At 49.1% G+C, this 19,574-nt stretch overlaps 1 protein-coding gene across 1 annotated transcript; it reads right to left on the minus strand.

The window, feature by feature from the left end:
* Positions 1-6: 6 nt before the first annotated feature.
* Positions 7-15,309, minus strand: SFT2D1 (SFT2 domain containing 1). The gene is made up of 8 exons (XM_061428528.1): positions 15,105-15,309; positions 8,451-8,537; positions 7,828-7,910; positions 5,943-6,024; positions 4,990-5,025; positions 3,382-3,440; positions 1,945-1,974; positions 7-645 (listed from the first exon to the last, which is right to left on the minus strand). Exons 1-8 carry the CDS (start codon positions 15,165-15,167, stop codon positions 606-608), a joined length of 480 nt encoding a protein of 159 aa, XP_061284512.1. The 5' UTR covers positions 15,168-15,309; the 3' UTR covers positions 7-605.
* Positions 15,310-19,574: the final 4,265 nt, after the last annotated feature.

Genomic DNA, 19,574 nt, shown 5'->3' on the forward strand with positions numbered 1-19,574 from the left:
TTGCACAAGTGTCCAAACCCCATTTTATTCAACTGGATCAGCAGACCACCCACTTAAAACAGAACCTTGAAAACAAAAATCACAAACTTGATCAAGAAAATGTTATTTCTTCCAAGTGTGGGTTTATTTCAAAATTATGAAGATTTATATATTATTTTTTATTACATACAATAAAGTGGTTTAGCTTAAAGTAAAAGCTTTCACATTTAAAGTTTTTATTTTAAAAAGATATTTTAAAAATGTAGACCCTTAAAAACCACCAAAAAAGCTGAATATATCTTGCAGCGTAGGTTTATCCTTAAATATTCACATCTCAAATGCTGTTTAGAAAAAAGATTTAAAAACTGGCTAAAAATCATTTACACTTGGCAATGATTAAAATCTCATCTCTGACAGAGCATATTAATGGCACATAATGAATTTACTGTCACAAGCATTTAACAGTTTAATGGGTACGTAGTTTTATCAGTATACAAAATGGCCTTAGATGGTCAGTGCAGTTGTTCTGGAGTGATCACTGTATCAGGAAAAGCACATGGCACCAAAAACAGAACATCAACTTTCAAAAGGTCTTTTCAAACAGTTTCCTTCTTTTCAAACAGCTTTCAGCTCAGAAGAGAAGAACAGCACTTAATTACTGCATCCCTGATTAAAAAAAAAAAAAAGAGGAAAAACAATATAATAATTTTGCCTCCAGAGTGAACTTGCAAAAAGATTCCTGCCAAGACACAAATGCACCATCACCTTCTTCCATCAGAACTCAGTGGAACACCCCCAGCGCATTTCCTGGTTAATTAAAACTTTCTTGAGTGTCACTTGAAATCAAGAACTGAGACACGGAAATAATTTATTAGTTGCTGAAATGGTATTTATTTACTCAGAAATCTTAACCAGCACTTACTGCTAATTTTCTTGTGAAGAAATTAAGTACCAAAAAAAAAAAAAAAACAAACCCAAAAAAATTTTTTTAAATAACGAACAAGATTTTAAAACAAAAATGTTTATAACTACATTGTAAGAACTCCAAAAAAAAAAAAAAATTCCACGTGCTAGACCTCATTCACCTTCCAGGACAGTTAGTCTCAACATGATCACTGTTGCACAGACGGTTCAGGGTGAGCCCAGGCTGGAGGCGCAGGCCCACGCATCTAGGGAGCGATGCCTCGCCCTGGCTCTGAGCTCCGGCTGCATGGGAGTGGACGCCATTTCCAGGGCGCCTCTTCCCCTTGCTGAGGGACAGCAGGAGCCCTCCCAGCTAAGGTCCCGAGGGCCGGCTCTTGTTCTAGGTCACCCTGGTTTGCTTTTTCTCCTTTTAAGTGTTTGTCAGAAACTCACCCGTTTGAATAAAAACAGAATTTCTACTAATGTCCTTCACTGCTCTCTTAGGCATACAGTTCTGCTGTTTTCATACAACCTACATTCCCAGAGCTTATGAAGGAGCTGCCTCAACAGAATATGCTGCTGAACCTATCACGCTTAAGTCTGCAGGTGGTTTTGCTTTTCCCTCCACAATTACATTAACACATTTTTCTGGAAAAAAAAAAAAAATTTTAAAATGGCAGTTACCTCAATATACAGAATAAATGTTTCTGCTGGCTTAAACCAAACATCTACGCATCAGCCTCACTTCCTATTTACTGGTGTTTACAGCCGTGGAAGGATCCAGGATCTCTCGCCAACAGCCCCCTACCTGCAGGTGTTCAGGTGCCACATCTGCAGTCAGCTCCCAGCCCACCTGGGACCCGTGTGCACGTTTTTACTTTATGTGGCAAGCTTCTATAGAGCTCGTTTAAAAACTCATTTCCTTTTGGGAAAAAAGTCAAAGTCAATTTTTAAAAAAGCCCTGTAAATCATATTTTAATATGAAAATTACTAAAATTCAGACATCTTTGTAAAAAGAATGAGAGGAGCAGAAACGACAGGGTGAAATCCAAGCAGGCTCACCTTGCATACGGGATATATGACAGGCTGTACCTGCAAGAAGAATTCAAGGTGTTGAAATTCAATCTGATTAACGTTTTTCTTTAGGCCAAATGGCCATATTCTAACAGCATAAAAAAAGGAGGCAGCAGAATATTACACAGTGATTCTCAGAGCATGAGCCAGACAGCATACAGCATCACTGGGGAACTTGCTAAAAAGACAAATTAGCAGGGCCCACCCCACACCTCTTGAATGAAAAACTGTTGTTTTAATAAGCAATCTGTGTTTTTAACAAACTCTTAAGTGATTCTGATGCCCGCTAAAGCCTGAACTTGTTATAATAGGTTACTCCTTTTAAGTTACTAAGAAAAAAAACTATAAAATAACAGAATAAACTAACTCTCCTTCAAGGATAAACAATCAACTACACATCAACAATAAAAAGTAACATATTAATAGAAAATAAGAAAGATTTAAATGTTCCATATGTCAGAGTAAAGTATCTGAAAGTTATTTTGCGACAGGCAAAGAAGTGCTTTTAACATGTGCTGATACTGTCTCAGTGGAAAGGCAGGAACAGCACCAAACACACACAGCTCCCGGACTGGCCGACACCAAGACGTCACACAGCAGTCAGGAAGGGGTTCACTGACTCTTACGAGGAAGCAAAGGAGACTCGGCTCTGAAGAAAGGCAGAACACTCTGAAAGGCCTTCTGTCTGCGAGAAACACTTTTCTGGTCTGACCCGGAAGCACGCGAGGGGGACACGCTCTATCAGTCACACTGGCCCTCAGTGCCGCCCAGCCCTGAACGCGGCTGCGTGAAGGGGACGCCCGTCAGGAGGGACCCGGCGGAGGGCCGGAAGCCACAGGGAGACGGGGAGGCAGGGCTGCAGCGAGTGCTCAGGGCCAGAGGCGGCACAGCGACCAATTCGCTCGGCAGCTGCTCAGCAACACCGCACAGAGCGAGGGGTCCCCGCCATCCCCCGGGCTCAGCCTGTGGCCGGCCTGGGTTTACGCATGCGGGTAGCACCCCGTGCATTGCTCGCCTTTTCTCGCACAGCAAAGTGCATGCAGCACCGTGTGACGTCAGCGCGAACCCGCCTCCTGTGTGACACGTCAGCGCGGGCCCACGGCCCCGTGTGACACGTCACACGGCCCCGCCTCCCGGTGTGACATCAGAGGGGCCCTACGGTCCCGGCCCCGGGCCCGTGTGGTCTCGGCCCCGTGTGACACGCCTGCGCGGCTCCGCCCCTCTGCAGCTCTCCCACGTTGAGTCTCCGCCCCGCCCATCACCGCAACCAGGGACACACCACAGACCGCAGGCACCTGACCCTTCAGGAGGCCCTTTCCCCCGGGGCCAGGAGAACCTCACCAAGGACCTCCCTCGGCTCACAGGCTTGGAACGAAACGCTCAACACCGTTGAGGAAACGATTACACCATGAGTGTAAGACTTACCAGGTCATCGACAGGAACTGCAATATGCAGAATAATACGGCCAGCCCCTTCTTATGCCACTGACAACAGCAAAGACCAAGACATAACCAGTTAAACATTTTAAAATATTTTTCACAGCCTAGTTCAATTCCTTCCTTTCAAAAAACGTAACTGATAGCTCCACTCATTTCATTAAATTTTAGTATGACAAATTCAAGATTCAGTAAATCTGAAAATTAAATATCCACAAATTGTATTTTCTGTCTAGAATTCTGATTCCATTTACTCAAATGCTGCTAAATATATGGCATTAAATGTTAATGAAATGACTGTGCACAGGCTCAAAGTATTAAACCCCTTTGATGTAAGGCCTTTTGAGTCAAGGCTAACTGTTCCAAAGTCAACATCATGGGACTGCCCTGGCAGTCCAGGGCCTGAGACTCCCTGCTCCCAATACAGGGAGCCCGGGGTTTCAATCCCTGGTCCTTTGGTCAGGGAACTAGATCTCCTGCGCCACAACTGAGACCCACCACAGCTAAATACATCAGTATTTTTTTAAAATAAGTAAACAAACTCGACATTGAAAAGCCCACTTGGTTAGCAGATTTATATCCTATGTGGAATTTATGTATCTGACTCACTGGCACTTCTTTCTTTCCTTGAGTTACTTTTTGAAGTAAAACTGTACTTTATTGTGATCTTCCGGAATAATATAAACAGTTTCCATGGTTGTTTTAAAATGATCCATTTTTAGAATGTGTCCATCTTTATATTTACTTCTTCACTTATTTTTAATCTACTGCTTATAAACAGACTGCTGGACCATTCCGCATCAGAAATCAATTTCCCACAGGGATATGCAAAAATTGCTTAAGAAAATTATTTTAAGTTACAATTGGGAAATGAGGTATTAGTGAATTCTTGTGTAACTAAAGCCCAGTCCTTGTATCATTAAACTCTGAACACTTTGGTGGGACATTTCTGAAGTGCATTATACACTACCCCATCATCTTTGAAATGCACTGTGTGCTTGGGAGCTCAAGGACCACCTCAATCCCCTTTGGAAGTAGATCAGGAACAATACACAAATACAGTGAAGGATCAGGAGCATCAGGAAGTAAACGGAGCTGTAATGAAGCAGCTCCTCTAGGGGCTCCTGGAGAGCTATGAGTGTGCAAAGAGGCTCCTGGAGAGCTGTGAGTGTGCAAAGAGGCTCCTGGAGAGCTCTAAGTGTGCAAGAGTGTGTCCTTTTGTCCCTGGCGCCGTTTTTGTCTGGCCTGCTTGCTGGCCCTCTCCTCCTCGCTGCCGGGACACCTTTAGCCCACAATGCCCTCCCCGCCTGAGAGTCACAGCGCAGCGGACGCTCAGCGAGGGCCCCTCACAGCACCCTGATGACGGGGGCCGTCCTGATCTGGAAGCAGGAAGGATCTCACCTCTATCTGTTTCAGGTGGCAGGCTCCACTGCCAGTCTGGCCACTAACTGCACGCTACACACATGACTTTAAGGACACCAGTCTTGGGTGGGTTTTAATAAATCAGACTTTGAGCTCCTCTGAGATGGCAGCTTGATGACACTTTACCTGGTGAGGGTCCACACAGCAGAAAATAGACATGGCTGAGGTAACTTACCCAAAGGGCAGCGCACAGGGTGAGCACGAAACACAGCTAGGGAAAGGCAAGGAAAATGGTCGATTTTGAGTCTTATCAAAAGCCTAACAAAAATGCATACATGGTTCTGCGCTCATCTGCATAACACATCACACAACAAAATTAATGAGACGGCTCCCTCGAACTGTCCTTACGTATTCCCTATTATTTTAAAGTCTATGACTGCAATCTTCCGTGGCAAACTGGAAACACGCAGTAAGTCATCTGCTGACTAAGCCAACAGACACTGTTTCACCAATGCTCGAGAGTGACAACAGCTGTTCTCAGGGATGTGTGAACGCTTACGTTAATGTTCAGTAACTCAACCACCAGCACCGTATTTCGTACAACTGTTAATGTACGGTGAGTCCTGTTCTACTTAGCTTTACATAAGGAGCCGACCATAATCATTTCAGAGAGAGAGAGGGCACTGTGACGCCACACCGCTGTCCCCAAAGGAGTGAGAAGGACAGGCAGATGGAAGCAGTGGGGACAGGTCTGAAGACAGAGAATGGGTATTTGTCCACCAGTCCAATGGGGAAGGGACAAAAGCCAGGTGACTCCCCCAGAGAAGACTCAGATGGACCCAGAAGTGACCCAACCTTCCAGCCCCACCCTCCAAAAAGTCCATACAGTGGTCCAGTAAGAAAGGCTGCACGGGGCTGGGAACTGAAACACATGCAGCTCTGCTTCCCACCTGAAATACACCGTGCTGCTCTGCTAGCGGATGCCCGAGAAGCAGGATTCCCCCAGCCAGCCAGTCAGCTAGTACTTCGTACCCCAGACTCTTCAAACACACAGCTGAAGGGTGCGACTACTACACTCAGCAAAGGAAACATGAGTTCCTCTGTACACAAGTGGGTGATAATTCATAAATAACGCCAAAGAAACACGCTCCTATGAAAGGTTTTTAAAAATGACCATTATTTACTTACAAGCATAACAACTGTTGCAAGCAGTCTCGTTGTTTCAAACATTTTCTTCAGCTGTTTCACGGGCCCCATTAAAAAGCATGTACTATTTGAAACAAAAGACACAAGAGGTGGATCTGTTAATTGGTCTATGTAAAAATAAGTGCTTTAAAGAAAACAAACCCTGTCAGCTTAATTAAACAATCTCACTGAATCTGTTTTATGGCAGAAACTGAGGAATTAAAGAGCCTCTTGAGGAAGGTGAAAGAGGAAACTGAAAAAGCTGGCTTAAAACTCAACATTCAAAAAACGAAGATTATGGCATTGGGGTCCCAACACTTCATCACAAACAGAGGGGGAAACAATGGAAACTGACAAAGACTTTACTTTCTTGGGCTCCAAAATCACAGTGACCGCAGCCACGAAATTAAAAGACACTTGCCTGCTGGAAGACAGGCTATGACAAACCTAGACAGTGTATTAAAAAGCAGACGCAACTTTGCCAGCAAAGGTCTGTACAGTCAAAGCTGTGGTTTTTCCAGTGGTCACGTATGGATGTGAGAGCTGGACAATAAAAAAGGCTGAGTGCCGAAGAACTGATGCTTCTGAACTGTGGTGTTGGAGAAGACTCTTGAGAGTCCCTTGGAATGCAAGGAGATCCAACCAGTCCATCCTAAAGGAGATCAGTCCTGCATGTTCATTGGAAGGACTGATGCTAAAGTTGAAACTCTAATACTCTGACCACCTGATGTGAAGAACTGACTCATGTGAAAAGACCCTGATGCTGGGAAAGACTGAAAGCGGGAGAAGAGGGTGACAGAGGATGAGATGGCTGGATGGCATCACCAACTCGATGGACATGAGTTTGGGTGAACTCCGGGAGTTGGTGATGGACAGGGAGGCCTGGCGCGATGCAGTCCATTGGGTCACAAACAGACATAACTGAGAGACTGAATAACAAGAGTTAGAAGGGAACTTTAATCTCTGTGTATTCCATGACACAAGAATGCCTCTCAGTCATTTGCAGAGTCACTTCTCAGCGCTGGGTCAGCATGGCCACTGCGGCTGGCCCAGGAACACAAGGCAGCCTGACCTCAGCATGGGCCCATTCAGCGACTGCCTCCTTATCTCGACGCCTGTGACACATATGAACAGTGCAGTCGACTCCAGAAGCACTGCCAGTGTAGAGCTCCTAGTAGCAAGACAGTGTGCAATCGCTCCCCAGGCTCCTCCAGACTGTGGTCTGAGGAGCGGGATGACCCAGAGACTGACGGAGCCCAGCGGTGGTTCACGCCCGTCCCCTCGCCACCACCTCTGACCTGGAACGTCCCTGAGCAGACAGGGGCTCACCTCTCAATGCTGAGAGCTCACAGCTGTGACAGCTACAGCAGCACCCCAGAGATGCGCCCGAGGCCCTCAGAGAGGACCCCCCGACACCCAGCGCATGGTCCTCGGAGTCACTGCCCCACACGGCCCCGCCCGACCCCTCTGCACAGCACTGCCACCCCGGATCTGCTCCCACTGGCCAGCCAGGCATCTGACTGTCCCCCTCACGAGGCAGCTACGAGCCAGGACTCCGGAGGGCTGTCAGGTGGGACCCCAGCCTGGTCACCTCCCTCGGCACTTCCCCAAGGACTGACCACCCCCTCTCATGTTACTACACCTGGACGTCTAATGGAGGGTAAGAGGCAGTGCCTGGCACACAGGCAGCACCTCCAAATGCTGGCTCTTCTCACCATAAACCCTATGAGGCAGCTGGCAGACGGCAGGGGTCTAAGTATTCACTGAGGGGATGTGCATTTTGAACTCATGACATGCACAGACCTACAGAAATATATCCTGTTAGAAAAGAAAACTTTGAAAATGACAGCAAACAAAACATCTTGAGAAGCCAAACTTCCATACATACCTGGCCAACGCAGCAATATTTCCAAAGGTGTAAAACACTGCAAAAAGCTTTATGCCTCCAGGGAGCCACAGCAATCCAGTTCCCTGAGTTAAGATGTTATAGTTATTTAAAGATAATTTTACCACTGTAATAGATTAAAATATAAATCTGCTGCTATAACGATGACAGTGTATAACAATATGATGTTTAAGCAGAATGTGTTAACATATGGTCACTAATTATAGTTTCTTAAAAAGTAGTTAATTTTCAATGTTATTTGCTAATTTGAATCTTATGCCTATTTGCATATAAGTATATATAAATGAAGTATTCCATAATCTTCTATATATATGTCAATCTCATTCTATTTAAGTATTCTTTTTATAAATGAAAAGTTACAAAAGGTAATAAACTCTTCTAAACCACTGACTGCTACTCTCCTAACACACACAGTGGTTTTTCTTCAGTGAAATTATTTTAACAATCCATAAACCTCCCTAAATATTAGTCTCTACATCTTTTTATCGATCTCTACCCCTTTATTTCAAGTGACTAAATAAGTTACATCAAAACAGTTCAGATAAATGGAATGCTTAGTCTCACATGAAGCAGAAATTATCAAGCAACGTAAAGCTTTAACTCACAAGGATGGAGAAGAAGATGCCACTGACGAAGCATATGGCAAACCACTTCAGCCTGGTGTTGAAACTGAGCGTCGAGGCATCAAGGACCTTAAGGAAGGGGAGTTAGAACACGTTTTTAAATCACCACTTGGCCAATCTGATGCTTTATATGACATTAAAGCAAACCTTCACTTTAACACGGACGATGAACCTGCTTTACTCTGCACACAGCAGTGTGGCTTAAGAACATGAGGACTCCTCGGCTGTGAAGGGGAATATAAACAGTCTGGGGATCGGGCCGTCCCGGAGACACTGTCACCTCTGCAGATGAGATAACAGCACTGAGTCTGGAAAACTCTTCCTGTGAGGGCCAGGAGGAGCACTGATGCGGACAAAATGACATACGCGATGAGACACATTATAAAACGCTCACTGATTAAAAAACCAGGGGAAAGATGACACAAGACGGGCAAACTGTTGACAGGTGCCGAGGTGGAGTTGGGACACACACCCTTCTCTGTCCCTGTGTCTGAGGGCGTCTGGGCCAAGTGCCCACACACAGAGCCTGACTCGGTGGTCCTGCAGGACCCACTCCCAGGGGAAGCCCCGAGGACCCAGGGAGGCTGGGCAGAGAAGGGGAGGGGTGAGCGAGGCCGTGACCTCAGCTGGCCCTCGGTGTTCACCTCACTGTCCGTCCAGACGTGAGGTCCGCTGACCTTTTGCGACCCACTTCCCACCAGCTGCTCTGGCTGCAGGGTGTGTGTAGGGGGCTGCGTGTGTCATGAGGAGGGCCCAGTATGCCACAGGACCTCCAGAGAGAGCCCAAGAGGACAGCTGTGAGCTATGGGCAACAGGTATATCTGCCCAACAGCTAGGACCTGGGGTGCCGCCATCAGGCTCTGCCACGGGGTACCCTGACAACTTCAGTTACAAAAAGCTCATTTGAAACCAACTCACGAAATAAATAAAGAAAACCAAGTCACGAAAACCTACATTTCCTAGACCTAGGTTATTAAACACGTGCTTTGAAATGATAACTAACTCTAGAGCAAAAACATTTCAGGATGTCATGTGTATCCTAAGCAGATCACATGGGAAAAGCGCACCCCAGCTACTGCACACGGCAGTCTGGCATACAGTGATTACTGAAGTGCACATCTTCTCCACAGGAAGCACAGTCGGCGTGTGACATCAGTTGCAGGTGTACAGCACAGTGAGTGAGTATTTTCATAAATTATATTCCCTTTAAAGTCACTGGAAAACAATGGCCATGTTCTCCTGTGCTGTACACCATCTCAGCTGCTCATCCACTTTACGCACAGCAGCTGCATCTCTCGCCTCTGCCCGTCTTGCCCTCGCTTCCCCTCCCGCTGGTAAGCAGGAGCTTGTTTCCATGCCTGTGAGTCTGTTTCTGTCTGGTTACCTACATCTGCCGTGTTTTTAAGATTCCATGTATAAGTGATAACATATGGCACTTGTCTTTCTCTTCATTAAGTTTAACACCCTCTAGGTTCATCTACATTGTAGCAAATGGTAAATACATGTTTATATTACTAAATACACTATTACAATTTATTTCCCAATAAGGCTGAAAAAGTATCAACACTGGCTGTTTCAAGAAAACTAGAAATATACAATAAGGATTTATATTTCAAAATTTAAATTTCTAACGTGTATTACCATATACTTAAAAGACCACATGCTTATAATGTATTTTCAAAAATAAGGAAGCAAAAATAGTTTTTGAATGCAAAACCTGAAAATACTTTTGTCTACATTCCTTACCTCAGTAGATTAGTGTGTGAATCCTCAGGAAGCATGAAAAGCAGATAAAAACAACTAAATCAAGATTCTGCCAATGTAACATTCATCATTTTTTTAACACATTTTAATGTTTTTTAAATTTGCTTTACAAACAATCTTGTTTCCAGCAATGTCATCTGTTGATACTAAAACTGACCACCGTAAACAAAGAATGAACTTGCCTATAACAACAACTAAAATTTCATTTTATTCTGATCAGGAAGAATACACATCAAGTACATTTTAACCACATGGGAGAGAATGAACCCTGAAGACGGCACACTGCACGGGAAACGATCTGCTGGTCTGTGAAAGGCTAGAAACGGTGTCTAAGTGGTCAGAGAGGACACTCAGTGACAGTGGCGGGGGACTCAGCAGGGGGTGAGCAGACCCAGCATCCGTATTCACTTTCTTTTTCAAGTTTCAATCACTCCGCTGTCTTTGTTTGACTTGGTTTTCAGCACAGTCCTTTGTATAACAGCAGATATTCTTCCTCTTACTGTCATCTGCCAGAAAAATTCTTTCCATTTGCAAATTTGGAATATTCGATCCACAAGCAAATGACCTGTCGCAAGCCCTGCAGATTGTTCAGAACACAAAAACATAATACAGATTGCTTCTTCGTTACAATGTCCATCCGTAGTGCCAAAAAACCATGCCTTGCCCTGTCCATGCGAGAGACAAAGGGAGCCCTGACCCTGCAGACAGCATGAGCTGGTAGGTGCGACGTGTGGTCCAACCTGGATCGGGAAGGGGCCCAGCAAACGCAGCAAGTGCTTCGATCTCCTACACTGAGTCTTAGAAGAGAAATACACACTGAAATTGCCACCAGTCGTTTCACTCGTTATCAAAGAGAGAGGAAGCAGAGAGTGCCTCTCATGAAGCAGGAGCAACCCTCCCGTCCTCGGGTGTCCTCTTTATGCGGCAAGAAACCAACAGCACCTGCAACTGGAACTTCATTAAAAAGAAAAAAATGAGTCGGAAACAACGGAGGAAAACACCCTCCCGGCGGCACCAGTACTACAGGTGAAGGAACGGAGCCTGGGGACAGAGGAGTCGGGAGGTGGGCACCAGCGCAAGGCGGGCAGTGGCGGCCAGAGCCCACCTCCCAGGCCATCACCCCACTAGTCAAGGGAACCGCTGAGCACTGAGCTCCCAGAGCTGCGCCTGCAGATACGGCAAGGACACGCCGCCCGGAAGACAGCAGGGGAAGCAGGAGTGCACACCCTCCCCAGGGGCCACGCCTCGAGCCCCTCGGGGTCCCTCTCCCGGTCACCCTCTCTCACCAGGACCCCAACCGCAGGTCCTGCCTCCTCCTAGCAGAGCCTGGGCTGACTGCTGCATCCACTGGCAGCCCAGCCTTTCTGCTCCTCACCCCTCGGGGACCCAGGGTCCCTCATGCCCTGAAATGACCCCGTGTCCAAGCCCAGGCCGCTGCTCTCCAGCCCTGACGTCCCCCTGCGCCCCGCCTCACCGCTGCGCTAGCCCCTCTTTCCAGCACAAATGGCAGGGCGCCTCGCTTCGACAGACAGCAGAGGCTCCCCTTCTCTCCAGCCACCTAGCAACACCCCCTCATGACTCAAGCCTTCCTTGCTCGTCCTCTGGGCAGTCACGCACGACAGGGCATCAAACCAGGGCGTCTGCACTTCAGGAGCCCTGTCCCTGGCCTGCTGGGCCTCCCCTGCGCATACCTGTCCACAGCACCCTGCCCTCCCACTGCTGACCACTCCGCCCCACTGCCACTTCAGCCTCCAGTTCCGCCAGGCGCCTCTGCTGGCGCCAGGGCTTCCTCCCTGGGCTTCCTCCATCTCCCGCAGGGAACGGACGCCCCCCACCACCAGGCTCCCCTGGGACCCTCACCTCTTCCGGTTCCCACCACCACAGAGGACAAAGGTCAACCTAGACATGAGGGCTTCATATGCCACACCCTCTGACCTCCCAGGGACCTGACCAAGTCGGATTTCTCCCCAAGGTCGACAGAGAACCCCGTTGCCTCGGAGACACCGCCCCCACCCCCCACACCATAGACTGTTAAGGACTGAACATGCTTAAGCCTCTTCCATCTTAAACACACAGAAAGCATGACTTCACCCTCCAGCCTCCGCTCCTTCATTCACTGATTCACTCAACAAAGTTAACACTTAACACAGGCCCTCTTGTGGGCTCCTGGGGGCCTGTGTTAAGTGCCAGGCGAGGGGTCTGGCTCTTGGTTAAAAGGAGCTGGGAGAAGGTGCAGGCCTGGTGTACAGCCCCTGCCCGCGGTCAGGGATGGGCGGCTGGCCTGTCCTTCCATCCCCCGCACTCCCAGCCCCGAGGCCCTCAGGAGAGCCAGGCAGCAGGGGAGGGGCCCTGCGGACTCACCCCTCAGTCCCTGCCCTTCTCCCCTGACCTGGGAGGCCATAAAACTGGCTGACCCGGGCCTCCACTGCCCCACCAGATCCTTGATCAACACCCACCGCTGGGGGAAGACGGAGCCCAATGCAGCTGGCGTGTCCTCCGGCTTTAGCCAGAGGCCAAAGTGACTGATGGCTGCGTGAGCCCCTTCAGTTTTGGCTCTCACATGAACTTATCTGGTCTCTGTCCCGCCCTTGCCCTCTCCAGGTTCCCCGCTTCTTCCCTGGCTGCCCCCCCTCTCCTGAGCTCCTCACACTAGAAAGGCCCAGAGGTCAAACCGAGCCTTATCTCGTCTGCTTACCCACAGTCCCTTGGTTATCGTTGAGTACTTCCTCCAGCATCTCACACCCAGCAGCCTTCCTGCCTCTTCATTCAGCAGCTGCCATCTCAGACTCAACACCCAGACTCTCCCCACTCCCCACCCTACCACCTGCGCCTTCCAGCTAAGGGAGACTCCCTCTCTCCAGCTGCTCAGGTCAAAACCAGAGGAGCCCTTGGCTCCTTGAGCACTCACGCATCCAACCCGTCAACCACTAATACCGCCAGCTCTACACCCAAGCCATTTACAGAGCCTGGCCACTCTCACTTTAAACCACCGTCACCCCCATCTCCCTGATCCAGCCAGTGGGCTCTCCCCAGGACCACTCCCCGAGTCCTCTGCCCCTCCAGTGTGTTCTCCACGGGCCTGCCAGCGGGATCCTTTAAAATCCAAGTCAGTCACATCCCCGCTCTGCCCACGGGTCCTCAGCACTCTGTGAGTAAAAGCTGAAACCCTCACTGGGTCCTGCAAGACCCCACGTAATCCGGAGCCCCACTGCGCTCTCCCTGCGCTCCAGACACTCCGGTTTCTTTACTGGCCTTCAACAGACTGAGCACTGTTCTCAGGATCTACATTTGCATGACTTGCCCAGGTAGCTCCAGGACTCTTTGGAGGGACGCTGTAATGGCACCCTGACAGGCCCTCGATGACCGTCCAACACAATCAGGCAATCCCAACCTCCTCAACCTGCTTTACCTTCTTCCACGGCGCTTACCACTGACATATTTTTATATTTACTTGTTTAGTAACTGCTTTCCCCAATTAAAACATAAATTCCATGTGGGGGAAGCCGAACCAAACACATGTAGGTACCAAAATATTTGTTGAACGAATAAATGACCACCTCCTCTGAATTCACAGCACATGTCCCTTCCAGTCACTCCCAGCTTCCATCAGTGACTTCTCTACGCAATCTTTCTCCCCTCTAGAGAGTGAGCTCAAGAGAAGAAGCACCTTACCCTCCTGTCCCCAAGGTTCAGAGCAGCTCAACAGGACTTTCTCAGCGGCATGTCCCAAGCCTGCAGTGTCCTATGCGACAGCGGCTAACTTCCATACTTGGCCAGCACCTGAAACGTGGCTGGTGTGGCTGCAAGGAATTTTAAATTTTATTTAATTCGAATTAATTTAAACTGAAATAGCCACATGTCGCTAGGCCTGCCGCTTGTATAGCACAGATTTAGAGCCAAAAGGGAAGCAGAGGATAGTGGTTCAATAAATGAGCTGGGTGAGCCATTGCTGCCTAATGGACGTTTCTCATATTACTATTACTGGTTCTTATGTTAAGGTTATGATTTGCCAAACTGGTTAGAGTTCACTTGGAGCAGATGCTTTGCTTTTAGTCTCTGAACCCTCACAGAGTAGTCCAGAATCCTGTTCACTAGAGGTGCCGAACAATTATGACCACAAGGAAAGAAGTTAAGACAGGAGAGGGGACAAATAAAAGGTCTTTCTGTAATATGTATCCTTTTAAATGTTCCACTTCGGTGACAGGCAAGCATGAATTTGTCTGCAGGCAAATAACACAGATACTTACACAGCAGTTCCTGCTGCACTATTTTTAACCCTCTAAATAGAGGAAGTAACCCTGATCAAGTCTCGTGGGTAAACCACAGAGACAAGGGTTTTTTTGTTTCTTGTTAAATCTCTTAATAGAGCTCAACAGACAGCTTTTGATTCCGTATTATTTCACTTCTCAGTGATCCGGGTTTGTTTTCTTTTTCTCCCTCCAGTCTCCCTCCTTCCACAAGACAAGACACACTCACAACACCTCCCTTAACTCCAGGGGCTAACAGAGGCGGCGGAGCTTCACGGTTCCCGCTCTGCAGCACGGGCACCCGCACGCCTACCGCGCCGCCAGCCTGGGTTCAGAGTCCACAGCGGGCGCGGAGCACCGGGCGAGGCCGGGGGGCGGCGGCGCGGGGCCGGGCGGGCTCTCTGGGGGAGGAAGACGGGCAGCGAAGCGGGTTCCTGAGGGTCTCAAGGCCACACGGGGTGCGGGGGGAGAGGCGCCTCAACGCGAGCACCCGCAGACGCCACACAGACTCCACGCACACCCAGAAGGCTCCCCAGACCCTCCCGGGAGGCGCCGGGCGCCTGCCCGCGACCCAGCTCCGCGCGCCCGCCCCAGCACGGGCGCGCCCCCGGCGCCGGCTCGCTACCTGCGCGGTCAGGCCCTGCTCCTCGTCGTCCTGGCCGCTTAGGACCCGCCGCAGCTTCTCCATGGCCGCGGCCGCGCCGCCCGGCCCGCCCCTCTCTCGGCCCCTGAGAAACCCCGGAAGTCGAGACACTTCCGGCTGGCCGGAAGTCCCAGTCTCCAGCTTCCGGCGCGCCGGCTCCGCCCCCGGAGGCCGTCCTAGCGGCGTGCGCATGCGCGCCGGGCTCGACCGCCCGCCCGTCAGGGCCACTGCGGCTGCGGGGGGCGAGGATTGGGCGGGGATTGGGGCGGGGCGTCGGTGCTGCGCTCGCCGGCCCCCCCAACACCCAGCACCCCCGGAGACGAAGCGGCTACTCTGCAACGCGCAGAGTGGGGTTCCGCTCCTCTCGGGTTCAGCCGTCGCTACCTACCCCCTACCTCCAGGAGTCGGGACCCAGCGGGCGCATGGCCATTGCTGGTTGGATGAACAGGCCCACGAATATGGATCCTCACAGGTGTCCTAGACGCCCGTGCCTCGGACCCAGGTCCAGGCCTGCAGACCAGGGGGTCCAGTGTCCGGACCAGAAGTCTAGCTCTGCAGACTGGATATGCATTACTGCAGGCGCCGTCCAGTACTGCAGGCCAGAGGTCTAGCGCCCAGATGCACGTCCGGTGTCTGCACCAGAGTCTGATTCTGCAGACTCCTGTCCAGCGCCGCAGACCCGAGGCTCTGTGCCGTAGACCCCCGTCCAGGCCTGACGGAAGAATGCTGGGGGCTGGTATCAGAACGGGCTTCCCAGGTGGTGCTAGTGGTAAAAACCTGCCTGCCAGTGCAGGAGATGTAAGAGACGCGGGTTCGGTCCCTGGGTCGGGAAGATCCCCTGGAGGAGAACATGGTAACCTACTCCAGTATTCTTGCCTGGAGAATCCCACGGACAGAGGAGCCTGGTGGGCTACTGTCCATAAGGTCGCAAAGAGTCGGACACCACTGAGCAACTTAGTACAATGTGAAAACAGGCACAAGAGTTCAGTCTTAAAGAGTAGCCTTGCTGTGCCTTGAACCGTGTGGGGGTTAGGTGCGTCAGCCCAAACTGTAGTCTAAAACTGTTGTATAGCTTACAGCAGGGCTGTCGTATGTGTGAATCATCTCTGTCTTCGGTTCCTTGTGTCCATGGTTCTGCATGTTGGGCTCAACCAGCTGAGGACCCGTTAATGCTGTAGTATTTACTTTGGAAAAAGTCCAAGTTTAAGTGGACCTGTGTATTTCGAACCTGTTTTGTTTAAGGGTCAACTGAACTTCAGACTGTCTCAAGAAAAAGCAAGAGGCTGCTGCCTTCTTCCTTTTTCCTTGTGAGAGGTGTTTAAGTTTGTAAGAGCGAAACCCTACCTGTAAAAGGAATAGCTAATCCAACGCCCCTTTCCAGTTGTACATAAACACTGCAAACCTCTGAACAGAGTAAACACAGTTCCCCACCTGCACTGGGGGGTGGACACTAGCAGTGAGGTAGCGGCTTTTTTCTCTCATTCTCTACCACGCTAAGGAGAGAGGAGAAGCTAGGGCTTCCCGTACAGTGAATTCCACGGACTCCTGGGTGTGTACTCAGTCGTGCCCAATTCTGAGTCGTGACCCCATGGACTGTCGTCCACCAGGCTCCTCTGTCCATGGGATTTCCCAGGCAAGAATACTGGAGTGGGTTGCCATTTCCTTCTCCAGGGGATCTTCCCAACACACGGATCAAACCCAAGTCTCCTGCATCTCCTGCACTGGCAGGCAGGTTCGTTACTGCTAAGCCACCGGGAAAGCCCTTGGAGCCCCTCCCAAGGTCATCAAGTGATGCGCTTTGCCTCACAGTTTGCTGTGGTCATGATGAAAATGCCTGCTTACTGTTTTGCTTATTAAATCACCTACTTTATTCCTTCCCTAAAATCTCACATTTAAAAGGTGAAGCCCCCAAAGCTTTTATTGTCCATTCTAACTGTCTTCAGTAGAATTTTATCTAATCTCAGTGAGATAGAAAACATAAGACCCCTAGAAAAACATGATGCACTTGTTCTGATAAAGCATCTTTTAGGTGGAAATACTTATATTTGGCCTATTTATACTAAAGTGTGAGATCTTCCCCTTTTTTCCTTAATTTAAAAAGATCAGAAAATAGATGAACACATCTGCTGTAAAATGGTAAACCTCTATGCTTCTATTTAACAAAAAGAGTACATCTATCCCATTAAAAAATTTTTTCCTTTTGAAGTATAGTAACTTGAGTTTTATGTATACAAAACAATGAAATAAATTACCTCTATTAATGGGGAGAAAGCTTCCCAAGGATATGTGAGGCTGAACCATGTGAAATTGCCAGTGTCTGACTCTGTTTAACCTGAAAAGGGAAATTTCACATGTTTCAACCTGTGCCTGGGTTTAAGAAATTTTACTTAGAATATAACACTGGAGATTTAAGAGTGTGATCCGGACTTTCTCACTTCTCATGCCCTGTGAGTCAAACTTAGTTTCCAAAAAAAAAAAAAATACTGTGTAAAAATGCACTGAAGGCATAACCCACTGGAAATGATGATCGAGTCTAGGCTCTGGAGTCAGAGGCCTGGGCTAGAGTCCTGACGCCCCTGTTGTGTAGCTGTGATGTTGGGGGCAAATCAACCTCCACTCCCCTTTCACTGTGTCATGTGAAAATCAAGGTGATCGTGGTTCCTATCTTGCAGGGTTGTTATGAGGATGAAATAAAAATAATACAACTCCTGATCCTCTTTATTCAGGGGTTCTGTGTAACAAATTCACCCACTGGCCACAGTTTATTTGTAACCCAGAGTTAATACTTGCATGCACGTTCTCGGTGACTGGGGGCAGGTGCAGAGCTGTGAAAAGCTGGTCACCCAGCACTCATGGTCAGGCTGGGGTGGAGCCAGACTGCTGTGCCTCCTTGTTTCCGGTCATTCTGCAAACCAGCGTCACTTTCATGGCCTGCCTACTGCCACATTTTTCACACATTTGCGCCTTTTGTCGGTGATCTCACTGTTTAAAATAGGCCCCAAGCCTCGTGCTGAAGTGCTGCCTGGTGCCCTAAGCACAAGAAAGCTTATGGAGGGGAATGTGTGTTAGAGAAGCTGCGTTCAGGCTGAGTTATACGCTGACGGCTGTGAGTTCCACGTGAATGAATCAATAATGCGTGCTAAGAAGTTTTTAAACAGAAGTACACCAGGCAAGGTTGTAGGCTGATCATTGAGGAAAGTGCTCTCAGAAGCTCACAGGAACCTGACCTATGACTCTCCTAGGAGCAGTGCCTCAGTCTTAGTAAACCAGTTTTGCGGCAACTTGGTCAAACATAGCGTGCAGATAACAAGAACCGACTGTAGGTGTAGACAGCAAGTGCTGAATCAGTGTTGGGTTTCGTGATTATAATCATTACTGTTGTTTCATCATGTGTAATTCCTGCTCTGGTTCCCTGTCTCCCTTCCCATTTGTGGAAGGAAAATCTAAACGGAGTCAGTATTGCTCAGCAAACTCTGTGACTTGGAGCTGGGAGGCCACAGAGGAAGATGACTCGCTGGCCTCCGCCTGGAGGGGGGCCTGACCTCTTGACCTGATGAAGTTGTCCAGAACACCTGCTGGAAAGGCAAGATGTCAGACCTGCAGGCAGATGTGCCTGCAGGCGGCCGGGCTCAGTCGCGTCCGACTCTTTGCCGCCCCAGGGACTGGAACCCACCGGGGCTCCTCTGTCCATGGAACTCTCCAGGCAGGAATACTGGAGTGGGTTGCCAGTTCCTCCTCCAGGGGATCGTCCCAACTCAGGGATCAAACCCGCCTCTCCTGTGGCTCCTGCATTTGCAGGCTGGTTCTTTACCACTGCGCCCCCTGGGAAGCCCCAAGATACCAGGACATTTACCTAAAATGACTTGGAGCCGTCTATCTGCTTATTGGACGCTGGCCCCAAAACATGATTTTAGGACAAATCTTTGTCCTAAAGGACAAAGGAGTCCTTAAGGACAGATCTTTTCTGACTCGGCATCCGTCAGTCACAGTCCTCTCCAGGCAACTTCTCGTGTCTTCCTGCCTCGTTTTCTTCTTTCTTTTCCTTTTTTTCCCCTGGCTTTGTGTCTTTAGAAGCCCCTGATCCTTTCTCCTTTGGGGTTACCCTGAATCTGTGTCTCCAAATTGCCCTCCTTAAGGCCCCAGATAAACTGTCCCTGTTTGCAGACTCCTGTGTGACATGTTTTGGCAGACACATCCTGGCGAACAGTCTGTAAGGAAACCAACCTCTCGCTCATAATCCTAGAACAAAAGCCTGGATCTGCTGACTTCCTTCCTCTTCCTGCCTCTCAGACACAGAACTTTCCAGAGCCAATGGCCTTTTCACACACAAGGCAATGGGATAAGAAGGTTCCAAGAGGGGAGACATGAGGCTTGAGGGAGGCTTTTCTGGGCCCTGAGATAAGAGTCCCTGCTTTCCTCTAGTCCTGCTGGGGGGCCGGTGGAGGGGTCTCC

This window comes from Bos javanicus, chromosome 9, assembly GCF_032452875.1.
Source record: "Bos javanicus breed banteng chromosome 9, ARS-OSU_banteng_1.0, whole genome shotgun sequence".
Classification (NCBI taxonomy): domain Eukaryota; kingdom Metazoa; phylum Chordata; class Mammalia; order Artiodactyla; family Bovidae; genus Bos; species Bos javanicus.

Bases quoted from the DNA above. Each gene is read 5' to 3' on its own strand.
- SFT2D1 (XM_061428528.1), bottom strand. From the start codon at position 15,167: ATGGAGAAGCTGCGGCGGGTCCTAAGCGGCCAGGACGACGAGGAGCAG. The intron at 5,026-5,942 runs GTAAGTAAATAA...GCCTTTCCCTAG, and splicing joins TTGCAACAGTTGTTATGCTT to CTGTGTTTCGTGCTCACCCT. The intron at 1,975-3,381 runs GTAAGTCTTACA...TTCTTCTTGCAG, and splicing joins CAGTTCCTGTCGATGACCTG to GTACAGCCTGTCATATATCC.